Source organism: Ranitomeya variabilis, chromosome 1, assembly GCF_051348905.1.
Source record: "Ranitomeya variabilis isolate aRanVar5 chromosome 1, aRanVar5.hap1, whole genome shotgun sequence".
In the NCBI taxonomy this organism is placed as follows: Eukaryota; Metazoa; Chordata; class Amphibia; order Anura; family Dendrobatidae; genus Ranitomeya; species Ranitomeya variabilis.
Genome location: NC_135232.1, coordinates 833194281 through 833215348, shown reverse-complemented (window position 1 = coordinate 833215348; position 21068 = coordinate 833194281). Strand labels below are relative to the sequence as shown.

The following is a 21068-nucleotide window of genomic DNA, read 5'->3' as shown; positions in this document are numbered from 1 at the left end:
AGCAGCACAAGCAATACATCCTACAGAGATATTCTGGACTCTTACATTGTATCTCACCCATTCTAACCACAGGTTTTTCCTTGGGGCTGTTTGTGTTTCTATGGAGAAAACCTCTTGCCAACTGAGACCTGGAATGGGTATCACTTCATTAACTACATTTTGCAAACGCTCACCTGGGCCTGTTTTAGGTGTACTGGTAACAGGGGCCTTGGTTGGTCTGAAACTAATATCCTGGAGCCGTATATGACCTAAATACGCATGGGGTCCAGCACTAAATACATAATTATAATTCCTTCCCAATACGAACGTCTGCAGATCAGCAGGTTGGGGGTTTTCAAGATTCAGGAGGAGGGGGTGACAACTTCTACCCCATTTACAGCCTCTAGGTGGTTGCAGAAAGGCTGTTAGATGCATTCTCTCACGGAAACTCCTACCCGTCCCATCCTTGGGAACATGGCTTCACTAGGTTTATATCCCCAATCATCTCCCGTATTCCAGGCAGCATCTGACCAATAATAACGGTTATTGTTGTCATTTCTGGTAACACACATATAAAACTGGATGATCCCCTCTACCACCCGTTCAGTCTCAGGGCATTTGACTACATCACAGAAATCAAATCGCCAGATATTCACCGGGGCTGTCAGGTTTACCCAGAGAATAGTGGGACCAGAATTCTTATTTTTACAATAGGGACCAAAGAGGTAGGGGCGAGGATAGCCCTCAGTTCCAGGATCAAAAACAACAGTCTCTTTTACAGTGTGAGGCATGGATCCAGGTGCTCTTTCCTTCGAGTTTTACTGCAGTGGGGGTGACCAGGATCACCGTGTGGGGTCCTTCAAATCTCGTCTGGAGACAATCTCTGCGCACAAACTTTTTCACATACACCAGGTCTCCTGGCACAAAGGGATGGTGTCCAGGAACCTTGTCTGGGTCTGGAAAAGAACTGAAAACGGTTAAATGCACTTTGGCAAGGTGTCCATGTAAGGCCTGCACATAGCTAGTCAAGTCCTGGTACTTGAGCTGCAACTGTTGTGGAAAGAAACATTCAAGATTGGGGCTCCTGCCAAACAGAATCTCATACGGTGACAGTCCTGGCTTCCTGTTTGGGGTATATCTTACTGAAAACAAAGCTAGAGGGAAGCATTCTGTCCATGGTTTACCAGTCTCTGCCATTGCCTTCTGGATTTTAAGCTTAAGAGTTCCATTTAGTCTCTCCACTTTTCCACTACTCTGCGGATGATATGGAGTATGCAATGCTTGACTTACCCCCAGTGCTGCCATTACCTCTGACATGATCTCTCCAGTAAAATGGGAACCCCGATCGCTTTCAATGACTTCAGGAACTCCATACCTGCATATGATCTCAGCCATCAGTTTCTTCGCCGTTGTCTTAGCCGTAGCTTTGGCAACTGGGTAGGCTTCTGGCCAACCTGAAAATAAATCAATGCAGACCAACACATACTCATACGTCCCTACCCTGAGTAACTGAATATAATCAATCTGCAGTCTCTGGAATGGGTAAAGGGGCCGGGGAGTGTGTTTGGATGGGGTTTTCACTGTCCTACTCTGATTATGTGTGGCACATATCATGCAGCTCTGTACCTGCCTTTCTGCGCAGGTGGAAAACCCGGGGGCAATCCATTGTTTCTGTAGGGTGTCACACATGGCCGTCTTCGAGTGGTGCACATTCCCGTGCAAAACCTGTGCCATCATTGGGTACAGTACCTGTGGTAGGCAGACCTTTTCACCCCTCCCCCATAGCCCAGTGACGGTATCAGAGCAAGCCCCTATCTTTTGCCACCTATTTTTCTCCTCCTTACTTGCCTGTTCTTGTAACCGGGCTAAGATGTCTTTCAACACAAGTGGAGATGGTGGGGTGTCTAGGTGATGTACTCTAGAGGCCACAGGAGTGCTTGCTGCTTTCTTTGCAGCCTGGTCTGCCAGTGCGTTACCCTTTGTCCGTCCACCAGTGCCTTTGCTATGTGCCTTTACCTTTATGATGCCTGCTTGGGTGGGAAACTGTAGTGCATTCATAAGTTGCTGGACTGCCTCAGCATGTTTAAAGGGGTGGTCATTTGCTGTCAGGAAAGCCCTGGCTCTCCAGATAGGCCCATAACCGTGTGCAATGCCAAAAGCATACCTGGAATCAGTGTAGATATTTACAGTCTTACCTTCTGCTAGTTTGCTCTGCTTCTTGTGCACACATATGAGCTTGCATTGACTCTGCCTTGATTATCTCATGTTCTGAGACCACAGCATATCTGGTACAGTAGCGTCCTTGGTCATCTTGGTGACGGGATCCATCTACAAAAAGCTCAAAATCAGCATTAGAATAGGCACACTAGAGACCAGCCGTTTCCTGAGACATCAATTCTGGACAATCATGTGGTTTGGAAACCTAATCTTGTTCCTCTGGATCCATTCTAGAAAGAAAAAGTGTCCTTGCTCATGTCACCTACTCCTCCCCCCTTTGGATCCAGGGGAACTAGGAGAAAAGTACCGGGGTTCAGGACAGTGCACCTTTTCAAAATCACATTAGTAGGCATGAGAATAGCACACTGAAATCGCAGCTGTCCAGCCATGGACATGTGGCTAGGTTGTACTTGGTTAAGGATACTATATACATCGTGTGGGGTGGCCATAGCCTCTCCTGGTTGCAAGGGGCCATAAACGGCAAGGCAGGCCTGACACTCTTGGGCTATGACTGGCCCCCCCTTGGCATAACTGTCCACATCAATTGTCATCCCTGATAAATGAATGCAAACAGAACTGGCAATCTGGGTGTAATGGAATGCTGAAGAAGACATTGGCAAGATCGATAACCATGAACCAAGCAGCATCCTAAAATATCTGGGACAAAAGAGTATGTGGCTTAGGCACCACCGGAGTTTCTGGAACAGTAACTGCATTAAATGCCTGTAGATCTTGTACCAGCCGGTACACAGGGGGTTGGCCAGGTGGGGTGTGGACCATCAGTGGGTGATCCAAAACAATCTCTGAAGATTTGTGTAGCAACAGCTGGACAGACAACACAGCTCGAACACAGGAGGGGCTTTCTCTCGCCACTTTATCCAGGTGGCCGCTGTAATAAGCAACAGATCTCTGTTTGTCTCTATGAAGCTGAGTCAGCACACCTATAACATATCCTGCATAGATGAGCTCTGTCTGCAAGGCAGTCTGCAGACATAGGTTTAAAAGAAATATTTGAGTAGGGGACTGAATTCATATAAGGTGGGAGAACTGGAGTTGGAGTCTGTTACATAGAGATAAGAAACACTGATCTCGCAGCTGCAAAGGTGGGGGCTAGTGAGCGAGCAAGAACTACTACAGCTGGTGATTTAACCCTTATCTTTTCTGCTGGGCTAAATTCTTTTGATTAAACCAAGGACAAAGAAAACTTTGGAATGTAATACATGGCCCGCACCCCCCCCCCCCCCTAGCCCACAGCGCAGAGGGGAAAAATTGCAAACAAGTCGCGCAGGGGCTCACACAGCCCCTCCCATCTAGTAACACAGAGATAAGAACTTCCACTGCATTCTTCAGCGCTGAAGGGAGAGCAAGAGCCCAGATATTTGCCCCCCCCCTTCCCTACACTACATAGCACTGATACAAAGCTCCGTATCCTCTACAAAGTAACAAATTACGGCAGTTTTCAGACTTAATTTCTACAAAACGTTCCTATAATCCTCCGTGGTCTGGGCGGAGCCCCAAGGACGGTCCGTACGCACACACAAGGCAGGTCTCCACCCAGGTTGGATTCTGCACAACACAAACAGGACACACCTATGCTTCTGGAGATCTCTTTCCGCCACCATTACAGGGCGCTGGCTGAGACTGCATTTTCATCATCAGTGGCACGGCGGCCATTTTACAATCTGTAAGATCACAGTTCAAAGGCATTTTATAACCAAATACGGGTTCTATATTGTCTGATTCTCCCTCTCAACCTATTTTCATCCTTTGTTCTTTAAGCTTCACGCAACTCACAGATAAGCTTCTTAACTGCCTCGCGCCCTCCCGTGACCATTGTCTTGACTTCCATGGCATCCTCATCTAACCTGTGGGGCACGGACTTCTTCTGCTTTAAGATACGCAACATGACTCACAGAATACTATGTCCTCCTGCAGTAGGCCACTGGCAGCGATACCAACACTGCGTTCTATACCACGGAACTTCGCGTTCAACGTACTAGGAAAAGAGCCTCGCGCTCAATTTTTCCTGTCCCTAACCTGAACAACAGTGATTAACAGGCTATCCTGCCACGATATTCCAAACCGTCGGGAGGCGGTCTCCTAGTGAGAGCCCTCCACAGAAATACAGGTGGTCCCCCTCCGGGACGTCTTAAATTACCTAGCTGGTACAATATCACAGAGGCTGCGTCTCCTATCCCTTCCTCTAAGCTGCCCCACAACCTACAACTAGCTCAATCTTTCACTCCACTTCACTACTGGACAATAGTCACGGGTAAGGTGGTTGAACGGAGTACAATGACCGGTGGAGGAGGCATGGTGTACAGAGGTCACACAGGATGTGACGTCTCTCAGTTGCTGGTTCAGAGCGTGGCACAGGATCGCATTCGATCTCACCACTCGATCGGTCACTCCCCAGACCCAAAAAGAGACCACAGACAAACCAATAACGGCTGAGACACTAGCAAGTGTGACACATACAGTGTATATGATCACCACTTACCGTGTGAAGAGGGTGATCAGTCCTCGAGGTCAGCCACTACAGGTATCATCCACAGACATCCAGGCATGGGTCCAGAGAGTCTCGGATCGCTGGCCACGCCCCCCGTTGGGCTGCCAAATTGTCGGGGTCGTAAAACGACAATTTACCCTTCCTTCACCAGTCATTCCAAATTAATATGTGTGCAGGGCATCTGGTACCGGATAAGAATAAATCAGACAGGTAGCTGGTTCAATCTTAGTGCATGCTCGTGGATCCACACACGTGTGTACCCGTCACAGCAACTGGCTTTATTCTAAAATACACAATACTATATTGAGTGTTAGGGGAAGGCGTGCACTAGGCGGGGTCCAAGCTAGCATACATCCAGCGCTCAGTCTCTCTCTCTGATTCGTCAGGACATCTTCGATGGTTACTTCTTCCTTCACATTCCAGAGTTATCTTTTTCAAGAGAAATTAAACTTAACTCTTCACATTCTAAACTGAAATGAACAATGAACACTGACGGCCATCTTTAGATACAATTACATTTGCATTAGCTAGCAGATAGGAAAAACTTATTGTTTCACAGTATAAGTTATATAAAAGTACAAAGATATATAAGAAAATACATTTTCACCTTGACACTAGTAATGTGGAAGCCCCTATATTTCCATTAACAGATGATGTACCAGAGTGGGGACTTGCTTTTTTCTGGACTGAGTTGAAGCTTTTATTGGGAACATTTTACATAATGTTTGGGATCACATTTATCCTGCGCTAAACGCTGAGCACTTGTATCGGGGTTTACATCTAAATCTCCAAGGGACATGATTCAGATGAAACCCCCAAAGGATCCATTCACTATAAGGCAGCAGAGTTACTCTGGGCTCTGTCTGACTTCTGTTCAACGGTGTCCTTTTCAGAACTGCACAAAACTGTGGTCGACCGCGCTTTTATGCACGCCTAAAGAGACTGACACCACCGGAGTATAGGCCAGACAACGTCCACAGTGCCACCATCTACCTTATTATAGGGACTCTTCCGCCGGGAGCTTCATTTGAGTCATGTATTTCAGAGATTTACACAGAAACCCCGATGTAAGCACTCAGCGTAGAGCGCAGAATAAATGTGCGCCGAGCCTTACTGCGATCTTTGGGAGGCAGAGTGAGAGAATCAACAGCAGGTGGAGAATTGGCTTTAAATTATATTTCTACGCTTGTTCATCGTGCAAAATAAGTTATTAGACAACTTTATTTTTTGGGTCAGTGCGATTACAGCAATACCAGATTTATATATTTTTTTTTTTGCGCTTGGCTACTGTCACACACCAAAAGACCCCTTTTTTGGCAAAAACTAGTTTTTGCATTGCCATATTTCTGCCAACAGAGTCATGTGAGGGCTTGTCTTTTGCGTGATGCGTTGAGGTTTATATTGGTACTATTTTCAGGCACATACATTTTTTTAATCGCTTTCCAATCCGATTTTTGGGGAGGCACAATCAACAAACACCAGCAATTCAGGATTTTTTTATGCCATTTACTGTGTGGTAAACTTGATAAGGCAACTCAATTCTTCAAGTCAGTACGATTCCAGCGATGCCACAAATATATACTTCTACACACCCCAGTATCACGCAGGTATACTTCTATGCCCTGGCAAGGGCAGAGTAAAGTAAAGCAGTGCCCACGTTATAGGGCTCTTTGACCTTTTCCGGGGCATGCGCACTGCAGTACTTTGCTTTGCCATGACCACGGCAGAGAAGTAGGCCAGTGTTTCAGCATGATGACGGGAAAACTATGGATGACCGCACCAAAACAGTGACGCCCATTGACCGGACCGCACCGTAGGCGAGTATTATAAAAGGTCTTTTTCTTGTCTTACAGGCTGGATAGGCGACTTATACACAGCATATTAGAATGCTGTATACCAGGAGTGAAATGCACTGGTCTTATCTCATATTACTCACCCTACCCGTGCACTCTGTTCTGCTAATGACCTGAGGTTAGCATCCTCAATATTTAGAACCTCCCACTCCCGTCTACAAGACTTTTTCACGTGCTGCGCCAATTTTTGGTAAGGCACTACCCAGGTGCATACAATTAATCCCAATCCTCACAGTTTTAAGTGTGCCCTAAAAACGCACTTGTTCAGACTGGCCTACCACCTCAACGCATTAACCTAATTATACTGGTGTTGCCCATTCAAAATTTTTACCATAACCAGGTTCCTTGCATCATGTTCTCACATGCTTTATGCATTTAATAGCACTCTGTGTCTGTACTGTTACATACTTAGGCTAATAACCGGTTCATGCAGCATTACATGAACACCCGATTCTTACACTTTGGCTGGTCCGAACAATGAAAGCAATTGTTACCATCCACCTTTTGTGTCTGTCCTTTTCCTCATAGATTGTAAGCTTGTGAGCAGGGCGCAGTGTAGTGAGAAAAAAATTCCAAACGCCAGAATGATGTTTTTTTGGTCACCGTGACATTGCATTAAAATGCAATAACGGGTGATCAAAAGTATTCTGCACCAAAATTACATAATTAAAAACGTCAGCTCAGCACGCAAAAAATAAGCCCTCACCTGACCCCAGATCACGAAAAGTGGTGACACTACGGGTATCGGAAAATTGCCCCATTTTAGCAAACTTTGTAATTTTTTATCACCACTTAGATAAAAATTAACCTAGACATGTTTGGTGTCTATGAACTCGTAATGACCTAGAGAATCATAATGGCTGGTCAGTTATAGCATTAAGTGAACCTAGCAAAAAAGAAAAAAAAAACAAACAAGTGTGGGATTGCACTTTTTTGCAATTTCACCGCACTTGGAATTTTTTCCCGTTTTCAACTACACGACATGGTAAAACGAATGATGTTGTTCGAAAGTACAACTTGTCCTGCAAAAAATAAGCCCTCACATGGCCATATTGACGGAAAAATAATAAAAAAATATATGGCTCTGGGAAGGAGGGGAGCGAAAAATGAAAATGCAAAATCGAAAAAAGCTCTGGTCATTAAGGGGTTAAGGATAGTACCCCTAAAGATACCCATATAACTTTTCTGCCAGTTTTCATGTATTATGCCTTTCTGCTTCATTACTTATTACAAGATTCCAGCTCTGCTGTCACAGCCATCACTTCCTCTTCAGAATCCTCTGCTCCCTTCTGACTACATTTCCCCAATACCCCTTGTACTGGGCTGCAAGCCAGCAGTGAGCACACAGTCTATAAACCACCTAAGCTCATCCCCCAGCGCCACACACAGCCTCAGCACGAGCTCCTGTAATGAACACTGAAATAGAAATCATGTGCTAAGCACCAGATCCGCAGCCCTGGTACTAAAGATTATTCCCTTACTCCCTCTCATTGACTTATAGATGGATGAGGAGAAAAATATGAATAGATTCCTAGTATAAGGGGAATACAGCGGGGTTATATATACACATTACACAATGTGTATGCAGTGTGTGTACACACGCACACATACACCCCTTGTTGAATACATACATATATAAGAAAGATCCTGGTCTGCAGCTACATGCATAAGAGCGGCGTGAGCTCTGCGGAATGAGGCCCCACCCACGAGCATAATAAGCTCCACCCACCCATCAGATTCCAGAGCCAGGAACTCAGAAAGATTTTGAGATGACATTACAGGAAGTCAGCCAGAGATCAGGCACCAGAAGAGCAGCTCAGGTCACAGACTTATTTAACAAAGCAAGATATTTATTGAAATGCTTACTTATCTATGGCAGTTAGTTCACATGAAAGGAACAAGTAAAGTAGAGGCCAACCTTTAAGCTTGTAGACACATACCTGGGTATTCTTGTAATCTACTGAGATGCCACACAAGATACACCTCTTTGGAGGCTCTTTAAAAGGATTTTCCATTTTCTGTGGCTGTAATGAATAAAAAGTGACAAACACCAGTTATTTTTTAAATCCAATATGCAAGAAATAACTACTGAAAATTGTGTAGTAAATTAAAGCCAAATATTGCATTCAGATTCCTCTATACAAGCAAAAACATGAAGTCACGCAGGAATCGATCAAACTACCGTAAGTTAAAGTTCTCCCCAAGTTTCCCCCTTGCACTGCCCCCATACAGCAGCTAGGTGCCTCCATCATCCAGCAGATATTTCAGTCACACCTATGGCAAAGACCTCATGCAGATGTCCATTGGAGTACGCCTTAATAAATTTGCCCCACTTTTCCCTTTTTGACAAATTTCTGGCATAAATGATAGGATACCTGTCAGACTGTTTGGCTTTGCCCCTCCACCAAAAAAACCCTGCCCAGTGTTCTTGCTGATTTTCAATAGATGTGAGATAAGTAAAAAAGAAAAATCAAAATAGAGAGCACAAATCCTACTACTAGTAGTAATACAGCAAGTGTGGCATTGTCATAGGAGGCCATCTTTGCCACAAACTAGCCACATTACTACCAATACAGAGGGATAGGGATACAGAAATAGGTAGGATTCCTTTATACTAGAGTTGTCTTTGGGATTAGAAAAGAACTAAAAAAAATATAATGCCACTAGGCGGTGTGTGTGTTGCCATATTGTCTGTGTCAGCCACAAGTCCAGGCTTGAGCCTCTCACCACTGTCTGGATGGTGTCCCCATAGAGAGTAAGGGAAGAAAACACTGCAAAGTCATCTTTGTTTTCTTTTTGTGGCAGCTCTCTTTACAGGAACCAGTCTTGTGCAATTTCCTATACAATAAAACAAATGGTACACGGACACAAGCCTGCCAGATGGGAGGTCTAAAGAACACACTTTTGGTCTCGATCTAGCGAATGGCGAGCCATGGGAACGGCCCTGATGTATACTGTAGGCTCAGTACACAGTCGCCTGAAATAACAGCATCATAAGTACTACAAGCAAAATGCCACGGGGTTGTAAAATTGCTACAAAATATGTGAATTTCCTGCCTGATGAGCACATCATTTCTGTCTCACAGGGCTAAGAAAGTAACCAACAATCATGCAGACGGGGGATGACAGCAACAATTCGGTCTTAGGCTCCGCCATTAGAAAAAAAACAAAAAACACATTAATTAAACTACAATTCCACAGTACAAAAGTTTTATCTTTACCATATCTTCAAGTGCTGCTCGGTTACTGTCTGGGGTTACTAGGAAAAGAAATACATCAATCAATAAATGTCTGGTATTAGCAATGTTCTTAAGTCCATCTGACCGACTGCATCTAGATCAGGATAGTTTTTTTTTTTTTGCATTCATTAATTTCATGGTCCATCATATCTTTTCATAGATTGGCGTTCCTGTCTTTGATACACAGTTCCAAAACCTCTCCTTCCCTTCAAATAGCCATTAAAAGTTAAATGATAAAATTATGGTTAATCGTGGCCGCCACTTGAGGAGGCGAATAGATCAAATAATCATAGAATGTTAGAGTTGGATGCAGGATTCACTAAGCCATCTCAGACAAATGTCTGTCCAGTCTTTGTGTGAAGACCTCCATTGAAGGAGAACTCATCACCTCTGGCGGCAGCCTGTTCCACTCATTGATCACCCTCACTGACAAAAAGCTTTTGCTAATATCCAATTTGTATCTTCTCCCTTTCAGTTTATTCCATTGCTTCTCGTGTTTCCATGTGCAAATGAGAATAAGGATGATCCCTCTACACTGTGACAGCCCTTCAGATAATATTTGTAGGCGGCTAATTAGTCTCCTCTTAGCTTTCTTTTTTTGCAAGCTAAACATTCACAGATCCTTTAACCGTTCCTCGTTGGATATACAAGTGCTTCTCACAAAATTAGAATATCATCAAAAAAGGAGATTTTTGTTTACTTACCGTAAAATCTTTTTCTCCGAGCCAATCATTGGGGGACACAGACCGTGGGTGTTATGCTGCTTGCCACTAGGAGGACACTAAGTGATACAAAGAAAGTTAGCTCCTCCCCTGCAGTATACACCCTCCTGCTGGCCCTCAGCTAACCAGTTCGGTGCAAAAAGCAGTAGGAGATCAGTAACAAAATATTAGCTTACAGCATGTCATATTATATATGAGAGTATAGCATATCGGATTGTAAAAATAAGCATAAGCCAATACTAGGGTGGGAGCTGTGTCCCCCAATGATTGGCTCGGAGAAAAAGATTTTACGGTAAGTAAACAAAAATCTCCTTTTCTCCTACGCCTCATTGGGGGACACAGACCGTGGGACGTACCAAAGCAGTCCCTGGGTGGGGACAACATCAGATCAGGCTCTGTGTAACTGCTACTTACAAGTGCGCCACCGTGGCCTGCAGAGTCCGCCTGCCCAGAGTCACATCTGTGGAAGTCTGGGAATTATAATGCTTCAAGAATGCATGCGGACTGGACGAATCCGCAAACGTGCAGGCGTGTCTTGTTGACGCCTGGTGCCTGGAACCCACGATAGATGGGGAGATAGGCTGTCATCTAACACGGAAGGACTACTGGATGGTGAAAGAATACACCAGGCTAAATGGCCGATGGAGACGGCCAAACCCTTCCTGTAAAAGTCAGGAAGCCTTCCTCTTACCGGTAGGAAACCCAAGATACAGTGTCCAACCTTCGGAAGGACGCCGTCCTCAAGACATACCTACTCAGAGCACTTGCTCTGTCTGGAATAAGGGGACCTCATTCCATTTTGTGGAGTGGTGCCAAAAGAGATGAGGGAGGAACTATGCCCTCATGACAGTAGTAATACAATACCACCTTGGTAACTAGGGACAGGGAAGGCTTGGGGACAACCTTGCCTTGAAGGAAATAAGAGAAAAAAGTCTGAAAAGACCCGTTAGCACCGAAGACTCGTCAGGATGAGGATATAGCCGAGAGGAAAGGGGGCAACCTTCCCTAATAGAATAGATCCCAATGATCTAACGGTATGCAATAGGGAAGAATTACATGTGAAAAACATCCTGCGAGGTGGTCCCTACTTGCAGTTTTGTTGCAGAAATACAGAAAGCTACCAGCTCCGCAAGCGAACTGACGTGGTCAGTACGGATTTCCGAGGATCACTGGGGCCCTTTCTGCTTCTGAAAAGCTTTCGGAAGTGGAAACTGGTACCACGGAATAACCGGAGCATGCAGTGCGAAGGCTCCTGGATCTCGAGGCTGAACAACCAACTCCAGTACCCCGGCGATCAGTCAGGACGCCATCCGAGCTACAACTGTAGAGCTCCAGTGAAGGCGGGTCTGATGGAATACTTCCGGTGAAGTTCCCACTCACTTGAGGTGAAACCCTGACGGCTAAATATGTTCGCAGCCCAGAGTTCTACTTCTGGGATATGAACTGCCAAGATCACCGAGTGATAGATCTCGGCCCATGTGAGGTACTTTGGCCATGGTGCTTGAACGTGGGTACTCGCTAGATGATTGACGTATGACACAGCCGTGGCGTTGTCCAATTGAATTCGGATGGGTTGACCCGCCATAAGGAGTGGACCTACTATAGGACTACCCTTGAGATCTCCAGAGCAATGATCGGGAGAAGAGGACTGGCATTGGAAGTTACTAGTAACCATGGAACCGGGAGAAAAAACTCCGGATGAAGAAGGAGCTCAGAGACTATCGTCTGAAAGGCTGCTTGACTTGCTGAAAACTAACGGAGCAAAGGAAACTGTTTCCATTGTCGTCTCCGTTTTTTTTTTTTGGAACCTTCCCAGCAAATCGAATGAAATGAGGGGATGAGTGAGCAAGAGCGCGAGCTCCCTGTTGAAAAAAACATGACCTTGTCTGGAGGGAGATTTACCACCCTTCTGGAAGAATACTGGATCATCCTCAAAAAGGATATCTGCTGGGCTGGAAATGAGGAGTTGTCTAAGTCTAGCCACCAGCCCAGGTGAGAGGGTATCGCAAGTGATATAGACGACTTAGCGTAGTCCTGCAAGGGTGGGTAAACAGTCGGTCAAACAGGATAGGACGACCACGCCTCTAAGTGCAAGATGACAGTCACCATGACCCTTGCGAACACCCTGGATGCGGTAGCAAGGCCGAAGAACAAGGTCGTGACTTAAATGCTGTTCACGAATGGAAAAGCAAAGGAATTTTTGAAGAGGTTAGGCATCCCGAATGTCGATGGATGCCCGAAACTGCACCTTTTTTGTTGAAGTAATGGCTGAGCGGATGAGACTCCATTCGAGAAAGAAGAAGAACCTTGTGAAAAGATTGTTAGAAGTTTGAGGTCCGGAATCGGTCCTACTTATCGTTCCACCTTTTAGTAACCAAGATCCCTTAGATCTAGACTGTCCTGGACAACCCTTTCACTGTTGGTCGGGGCTGCGGAAACGTACGATTGTTCGTTAGTCCCCCGCTCAAAAATATGATTGACCAGCTGAACTGTCTTCAGGAAAGGGATACTGGTGTGAATCAAAGTAGTTAAGGGCTTCAAGCAGGAGACCGTTGCTCTAGCATCCATGCGGCGGATAGGGAGGTTAAAGGGCTGGACCCGTAGCTGCCAAACGGAACAAACCAGATGTGCTATTTGACAGATCGTGGCATTTTTAATTGAGGACATATCGGGCAGGGATACTGGTAGGTAAACCACAGGAGATTGTACCCGGTTAATCTGCCGAGTGGCAGAATGCGCCGCTGCTTCCAGCAGGTCATTGCAGAGTTAAAAATTAGGAGCCTCGATCCACCATCCTCTTAACAAGGAAGTGGAGAGGGAAATTCACCTACTTGCATCTTCTGTTAAATAGTGGTGATGCAGAGGGGGGTGCTCAGACACCCGAAAAAAAAAGGATGCCTCTGTACATCCACAGAGTGCAGGTCTCCGGGTGGACAGGACAGGCTGCCTGGCGTTAGGCCTGGACCTTCGAGTGCCCGTCTGTTGATGGTGTGGGGAGACCGGCGCCCTTTAAAGTGCCTGTCGCCCTTAAAAATCAGACCAGGCATAGCGTCCCGCGTAGAGGCTTCTGTCCAGTGAATCGCATATCCGGACTGGATGGCAAAAGCTCTACGAGGGAGTTTAGGCTGAGGGAACTAGTTACACTGGGATAAACTGGGATCGGCGGCAGAGGGCTCCTCATTTATGACCAGTTTCGGATTGGTCATGGTGCCCTCAAGACCAGGGAATACTGGTCGTGTGCCGTTAAGACCAGGGAAAACTGGTCGTGTGCCTTTAAGACCAGGGAATACTGGTCGTGTGCCTTTAAGACCAGGGAATACTGGTCGAGTGCCTTTAAGACCAGGGAATACTGGTCGTGTGCCTTTAAGACCAGGGATTACTGGTCGTGTGGCTTTAAGACCAGAGAATGCTGGTCGTGTGCCTTTAAGACCAGGGAATACTGGTCGTGCGCCATTAAGACCAGGGAATACTGGTCGTGCGCCATTAAGACCAGGGAAAACTGGACGTGTGCCTTTAAGACCCGGGAATTCTGGTCACGCGCCCTTAAGACCAGGGAATACTGGTCACGCGCCTTTAAGACCAGGGAATACTGGTCACGTGCCTTTAAGACCAGGGAATACTGGTCACGTGTCCTTAAGACCAGGGAATACTGGTCACGTGCCTTTAAGACCAGGGAATACTGGTCACGTGCCTTTAAGACCAGGGAATACTGGTCACGTGCCTTTAAGACCAGAGAATGCTGGTCGTGTGACTTTAAGACCGGGAATACTGGTCATGCGGGTTTAGGTAAAATCTCGCAGCGAGCGAGAAGCGCCAATTTAGGGGGCGGAGCTACAGGCACGACGTGGGCGGAGCCTCGAGACTTCCATGAATAGGCCCCAGCCGGGGCGTAAATTTCTGCAGCCGGCGTCAGCGTAAGAGTTAGGGGTGGTCACCCGTTGCTCGAGAAAATTGAGCGCTTCCGCGTCAGGCGCTAAGCGCCAGGAAAAAAGGCTAAGGCTACTTTCACACTAGCGTTAACTGCAATACGTCGCAAATGCGTCGTTTTTGCGAAACGCCGCATCCAGCAAAAGTTTTTGCTGGATACGTTTTTTCGCCATAGACTTACATTAGCGACGCATTTGCGACGCATTTGCGACGCATTTCCAAACGGTGAAACCGTTTTGCGACGCTTGGGCGTATGGTAGCGGACCGTCGGGAGAAAAAAACGTTACATGTAACGTTTTTTGCTCCCGACGGTCCGCTTTTTCCGACCGCGCATGCGCAGTCGGAACTCCGCCCCCACCTCCCCGCACTTCCCCGCACCTCACAATGGGGCAGCGGATGCGTGGGAAATATGCACCCGCTGCCCCCGTTGTGCGGCGGGGACAACGCTAGCGTCGGGGACCTCGGCCCGACGCACGGCGACGGGCCGAGCCCGACGCTAGTGTGAAACTAGCCTAAGCCGCCTTGAGGCGACACAGTGCGCTTCTGGAGGTGCGGACTACACATCGGCCGAAGCTGTGAGGTGGCGCGGCCGCAAAGCGATCCGGAGCGCAGGAGGGGAACTCCTGATGTACTCACAGTCCGGTAATGCAGGTCCCCCTGTCCCTGCGCGCTCCATCCTCATCCTCTTCTGCAATCCCTTTGGGCTCTGCCGCAAGTATGCAACGCCATGTGATGTGGGCCTTGTATGTCGGGCCACCGGAGAGGAACATTAGAGCAGGCTCTATGTGCTCGCCGTCTTGCAGGGGGAAGGGAAATCGGGACCAAAGATGGAAACCCGTTGCCCGAGTAAAATTTGGCGTGCTCCCGCGTCGCAGGAGAGGGACGGGGAGGTATACTCGCCGTGCTCGCCTGTTGCTGGTTCGGGGGAGAGCGGGTCCCATAAAAAAGGATCCGTCGCCCCCTTCACTCCGTTGAATAAAAAATAAAAATTTACAGAAAAATAAAAATTAAAATAAGAAAGTTGGGGTCTGAAAACAGACCCAAGTGCCTCCTACAGACACTAAGCAAGAACTGGTTAGCTGAGGGCCAGCAGGAGGGTGTATACTGCAGGGGAGGAGCTAACTTTCTTTGTATCACTTAGTGTCCTCCTAGTGGCAAGCAGCATAACACCCACGGTCTGTGTCCCCCAATGAGGCGTAGGAGAAAGTTAATTTATCTCAGTTCTTCAATACAAAAAGTGAAACTCATATATTACATAGAGTCATTACACAGTGATCTATTTCAAGTGTTTATTTCTGTTAATTTTGATGATTACGGATTACAGCCAATGAAAACCCAAAAGTCATTATCTCAGTAAATTACAATACTTTATAACACTAGCTTGGAAAATGATTTTTAAAGCCGAAATGTTGGCCTACTGAAATGTACGTTCAGTAAATGCCCTCAATACTTGGTCGGGGCTCCTTTTGCATCAATTACTGTATCAATGTGGCGTGTGGCATGGAGGCAATCAGCCTATGACACTGCTGAGGTGTTATGGAAGCCCAGGTTGTTTTGATTGCAGCCTTCAGCTCATCTGCATTGTTGGGTCTGGTGTCTCATCTTCCTCTTGACAATACACCATAGATTCTCTATGGGGTAAAGGTCAGGCGAGTTTGCTGGCCAATCAAGCACAGTGATACAGTCGTATTTAAACCAGGTATTGGTACTTTTGGCAGTGTGGACAGGTGCCAAGTCCTGCTGGAGAATGAAATTTCTATCTCCTAAAAGCTTGTCGGCAGACGGAAGCATGAAGTGCGCTAAAATTTCCTGGTAGACGGCTGCGCTGACTTTGGTCTTGAGAAAACACAGTGGACCTACACCAGCAGATAACATGACTCCCCAAACCATCACTGATTGTGGAAACTTCACACTAGACCTCCAGCAGCTTGGATTGTGGCCTCTCCACTCTTCCTCCAAACTCTGGGACCTTGATTTCCAAATGAAATGCAAAAAAACCCACCACGGACCACTGAGTAACAGTCCACTTCTTTTTCTCATTAGCCCAGGTAAGACACTTCTGGCGTTGTCTATTGGTCATGAGTGGCTTGACACAAGGAATGCGACACTTGTAGCCCATGTCATGGATACATCTGTGTGTGGTGGCTCTTTAAGCAATGACTAGCAGCAGTCCACACTTTGTGAAACTCAACTGAAAAAACAAATTTTTGAATGGCCTTTTTTTAATAATCCTTTCAAGGCTGCGGTTATCCCGGTTGCTTGCGCACCTTTTTCTACCACACTTTTTCCTTCCACTCAACTTTCCATTAATATGCTTGGATACAGCACTGTGTGAACAACCAGCTTCTTTAGCAATGACCTTTTGTGGCTTACCCTCCTTGTGGAGTGTGTCAGTGACTGCCTTCTGGACACCTGTCAAGTCAGCAGCCTTCCCCATGATTGTGGAGACTACTGAAACAGACTAAGGAACCTTTTTTAATGGTTAGGAAGCCTTTGCAGATGTTTTTTGTTAGTTTTTCTTATTTACTGAGATAATGATTTTTGGATTTTCATTGGCTGTCAGCCATAATCATCAACATTAACAGAAATAAACACTTGAAATAGATCAGTTTGTAATGACTCTATATAATATATGAGTTTCACTTTTTGTATTGAAGAACAGAAATAAATTAAGTTTTTGATGATATTCAAATTTTGTGAGAAGCACCTGTACTCTGCCGTCTGCTCACCATTCTGGTCGCTCTTCTCTGAACTTGCTCCAGTTTTTTAATGTCTTTTTTAAAATGTGGTGCCCAGAAAGGGATACAGTATTCCAGATATGGCCTGAACAAGGAGGAGTAGAGAGGGATAATTACATCATGTGATCTATACTGTAGGCTTATCTTAATACAAGGATGCACAACGCCAGTCCTCAAGGACCACCAACAGTGTATGTTTTCAGGATTTCCTTAAGTGTTGCACAGGTGATAATTTGCACTTTGTTTGTGCAATGCTAAGGAAATCCTGAAAACATGCACTGTTGGTGGTTCTAAAGGCCTATAGTTGGGCATCCCTATTGTAATACATCCTAGAACTGTGTTTGCCTTTTTTGCTGCTGCATCACAGCACAAGTCTTTTTCACACGTGCTGTTGCTTAGTTCTATTCCTCCTATTGTTTAGATTTAATTTTTGTTTTTCTAGCCCAGATGTAGAATCTTGCATTTCTCCCTGACAAATACCATTCTATTAGTTGCTGCCCATTGTTCAAGCTTATCTAGATCCTAGTCTTCTCTAGTGTTAGCTATCCATCCTACCTTCGCATCGTCTTTACATTTGATTAATTTACCTTCAGTTCCTTTACTTAGATCATTGTTCAAATAACAAATGTTATGGCCATGTTTGAACTGAAAATATTTGGGGAAAATATGCAACAATTTCCCATCAGAACTGACATAATGCAGATTTTATAAACCCTGCACCACAAATCAATTTCTCAGAAGAAAATAACTGTGGTCTGTGGATGAGATTTGTTGACGCCTCATCCATTTCGCTGCTATAGTAATATACTGCTGTGGTTCCCCCCTTTCCTCCCCAGACGTAAAATTTGTGAACATGGATATGTGGACATACCCTAAGGCCTCATTCAGACATCGCTGTATTTTTAATAGTAAGTAAAAACACTTGGACCGTTGTTCATCAGTATTGGTCACTTTTTTGAGTTTCATCAGCGATTTCTATTTTGTATGAAAAAAATAAATACATTGCAAAGCTTCTCCCATAACCTGCAGTGCTAATGATGGATTATACACTCATACAATCCGTGTGCTGTCCACCATCTTTATGGACCCGTAGGGGTCATTTTGACGCATGATGTAAACCAGACAACTCTCAGTTATGTTTTGGAAAACACACAAAAAAACATGGAAACGTGAACAGACCTCTAGATTATAATGGACACATGTTGTCTGAAACATGTAAATAGAATACTGATGGGAAAACAGGAGTCTGAGTGAGGCCTAACAGTCACAGATCAGAAAATCACACATGTGCGATAGAGATCTTCTTGGAGGCCAAGTAATGGGCTACCCCAGACTATTACGGCAGGGAATACTGGTGCCAATCAATTGGGAGGACCCGGTCCAGTGGCCACATCAATGGTAGCCCCGAGAACCAGGGCTGTGGAGTCGGTAAGCCAAACCTCCACCTGCTCAATTACCCTGACTCCGACTCCCCAGCACTGGTCACTAATGAGCATGTGCATAAAGTGCAGCACAGATTCATCTCAGCTAAAAGCCCTGAACCTTAGATCAGGAACAGGACAGACATTTCTAGGACATTTCATTCATAACGTTCCAAATTCTTATGAAAACACAGCACGTCCTGCATTAGATATTCGAGGAGTCAGTCCATTTTATACCGCCTCCTACCTCCCGGGAGCCATGGCCCTTTTTATGAGCAGAACTGGCGAGTTGTACGTTACGCCTCAACAATGATGTGACGGGCTGGCTACCCATCAAGGCGCTGTGAGCGCAGGGACGTGGCCCTCAGGTCTCCTCTACCGCAGCCACAGAATATGGCCGTGGCTGATGGACCAGACCCTGCCAGTCACTATTCCACGGGAGTCCATGACTGAAAATCCCCCCCATCATAGCCCTATGTAGACTGTCACTGCCATGTCCCCAGTGCATGCTGGGAGGTGTCCTGCCAGTGCCCCCCCGGTCTGCGGCTCCTTACCTGTGCTGTGCCCGGAGGAGGAGGTGCACAGTGCTGGCAGCCAATGTTGCCTCAGCGCAGCGCCCCGCCATGCCCTGACCACCAGCATCCTACCCCACACTGTATCCTGGGTTGTGGCTAAATCCAAGTCGGCTAAAGGACCTGGTCCCTCTGCCGACTGGGAAATAGCCTGCTCTGTGTGAGAAAGCTAAATCCCAGTCGGCTAAAGGACCAGGTCCTTCTGTGCACTGGGATTTAGCTTTCTCACACAGAGTCGGCTATTTCCAAGTCGGCAGAGGGACCAGGTCCTTTAGCCGACTTGGATTTAGCCTGCTCTATATAAGAATGCTAAATCCCAGTAGATAGAAGGACCCTTATTGTATATAGATATATATGAATCCTGTCATGTGATTTTTTGCAGTAATATTGAGCCGCAGCCTGGATATGACATCTGATTACACATTTATTTATATGTAAAAATTATACGCAAGAATTTTCCCCTTAATCCCAGTGTGTACAATATTCTGCGCCAATCTCATCCTCGTCCCGTTTTATTTACTGGTGATCATTTTTGTAGATCACACAACCACAGATTTTTTCCATGCATGCACCTAGGAGTGTTTTATCCCTCGGGCAATTTTCCGTTTTTTTTTTCCTTCCCATAACTTACTTATTTTTCCATCCACATCGCCGTTGTGAATTTTTTTTATTTTGGCGGGACGTTCTTATTGATACCATTTTGGCGCGGATACCATGTTTTGATCACCTCTTATTTCATTTTATTGCAATGTTGCGGCGACCAAAAAAAACGTAATTATGGCGTTTCTAGTTTTTTCTCGTTATGCCGTTTACCGATCAGATTATTTTACATTTTGATTGGTCAGACCTTTCTGAACATGTCAAGTCCCAATTTATTTATTTTTCTTAAATGGAGCAAAAGCGATATTTTTTTTTTCTGATATTTTTATGATATAGGATGTAACTGCATCATGCGTTGTGAAGGGGTTAATACTATAATTATTGGCCAAATGGACCAGGTCCTTCTGCCAACTTGGATTTAGCCTGCTCACTGTGAGAAAGCTAAATCCCCGTTGGCTAAAGGACCAGGTCCCTGTGAGTGTTTTAATACTAGACCTAGCAGGCTAAAGGACCAGGTCCTTCTGCCAACTTGGATTTAGCCTGCTCACTGTGGGAAAGCTAAATCCAAGTGGGATAAAGGACCAGGCCCCTTGGAGTGGTTTAATACCAGACTTAGTAAGCTAAAACACCAGGTCCTTCTGCCCACTTAGCTTTAGCTTGCTGTATATAACAAAGTCTAGTGGGCATTGCAGTCCACCAGTGATTCACCAATCTGATGCACTGTAATGATTCCACTGGTTCACTGTCGGACTTCCGTACTGTAGTGCCCCTGTGTCACGCTGGGGGCAGTCCGGCAATCCAACCTACTACAATGTTTCCGCCAGGTTATGCATATTGCCGGTCACTGTGCTCCTTCAGTTCACCTCAAGTGACAGTTGACAGCTCGGAGGGTACTGTGATAACCGCAAACTGTAATCTCCAGTGACCTCACAGGTGGCGGCTTCCATGCCGCCCTTAGTGTGTGTACGGCGGATACAGGGAGGGGTCACGTTTTATGATGTCACTGTGGCTTCTGTATGTATTGGAGCAGGGGATCGTCTTGGGACCTTGATGATGATGATGATAAATGGGTGAAAGAGGGTGTCTGTTTTTATATTTTAATTACATGTTTTTAATCTGTGTTTCTTTATTTTTACTTACAGTGTTAGTAAACGGGGTGTTTCATAGACACCTCTCTATTACTAACCCTGGGCTTGATGTCAGCTGTGATTTTTGACAAATCACAGTTGTAATTATACTTACAGCCCTGGCAAAAATTAAGAGACCACTGCAAAATGTCCAGTTTGTCTGA

At 45.8% G+C, this 21068-nt stretch overlaps 1 protein-coding gene across 1 annotated transcript in view; it reads right to left on the bottom strand.

Moving 5' to 3' along the window:
• Positions 1 to 19262, bottom strand: part of LOC143786746 (small ribosomal subunit protein bS18m-like) — a 35837-nt gene extending 16575 nt beyond the window's left edge. Inside the window, exons 1-3 of the mRNA XM_077275793.1 lie at positions 19160 to 19262; positions 9780 to 9817; positions 8499 to 8582 (exon numbers count right to left, since the gene is read on the bottom strand). Of these exons, the coding sequence (XP_077131908.1) occupies positions 8499 to 8582; positions 9780 to 9817; positions 19160 to 19247 (210 nt within the window). The 5' untranslated portion in view covers positions 19248 to 19262. The remainder of the gene's footprint in view (positions 1 to 8498; positions 8583 to 9779; positions 9818 to 19159) is intronic.
• Positions 19263 to 21068: the final 1806 nt, after the last annotated feature.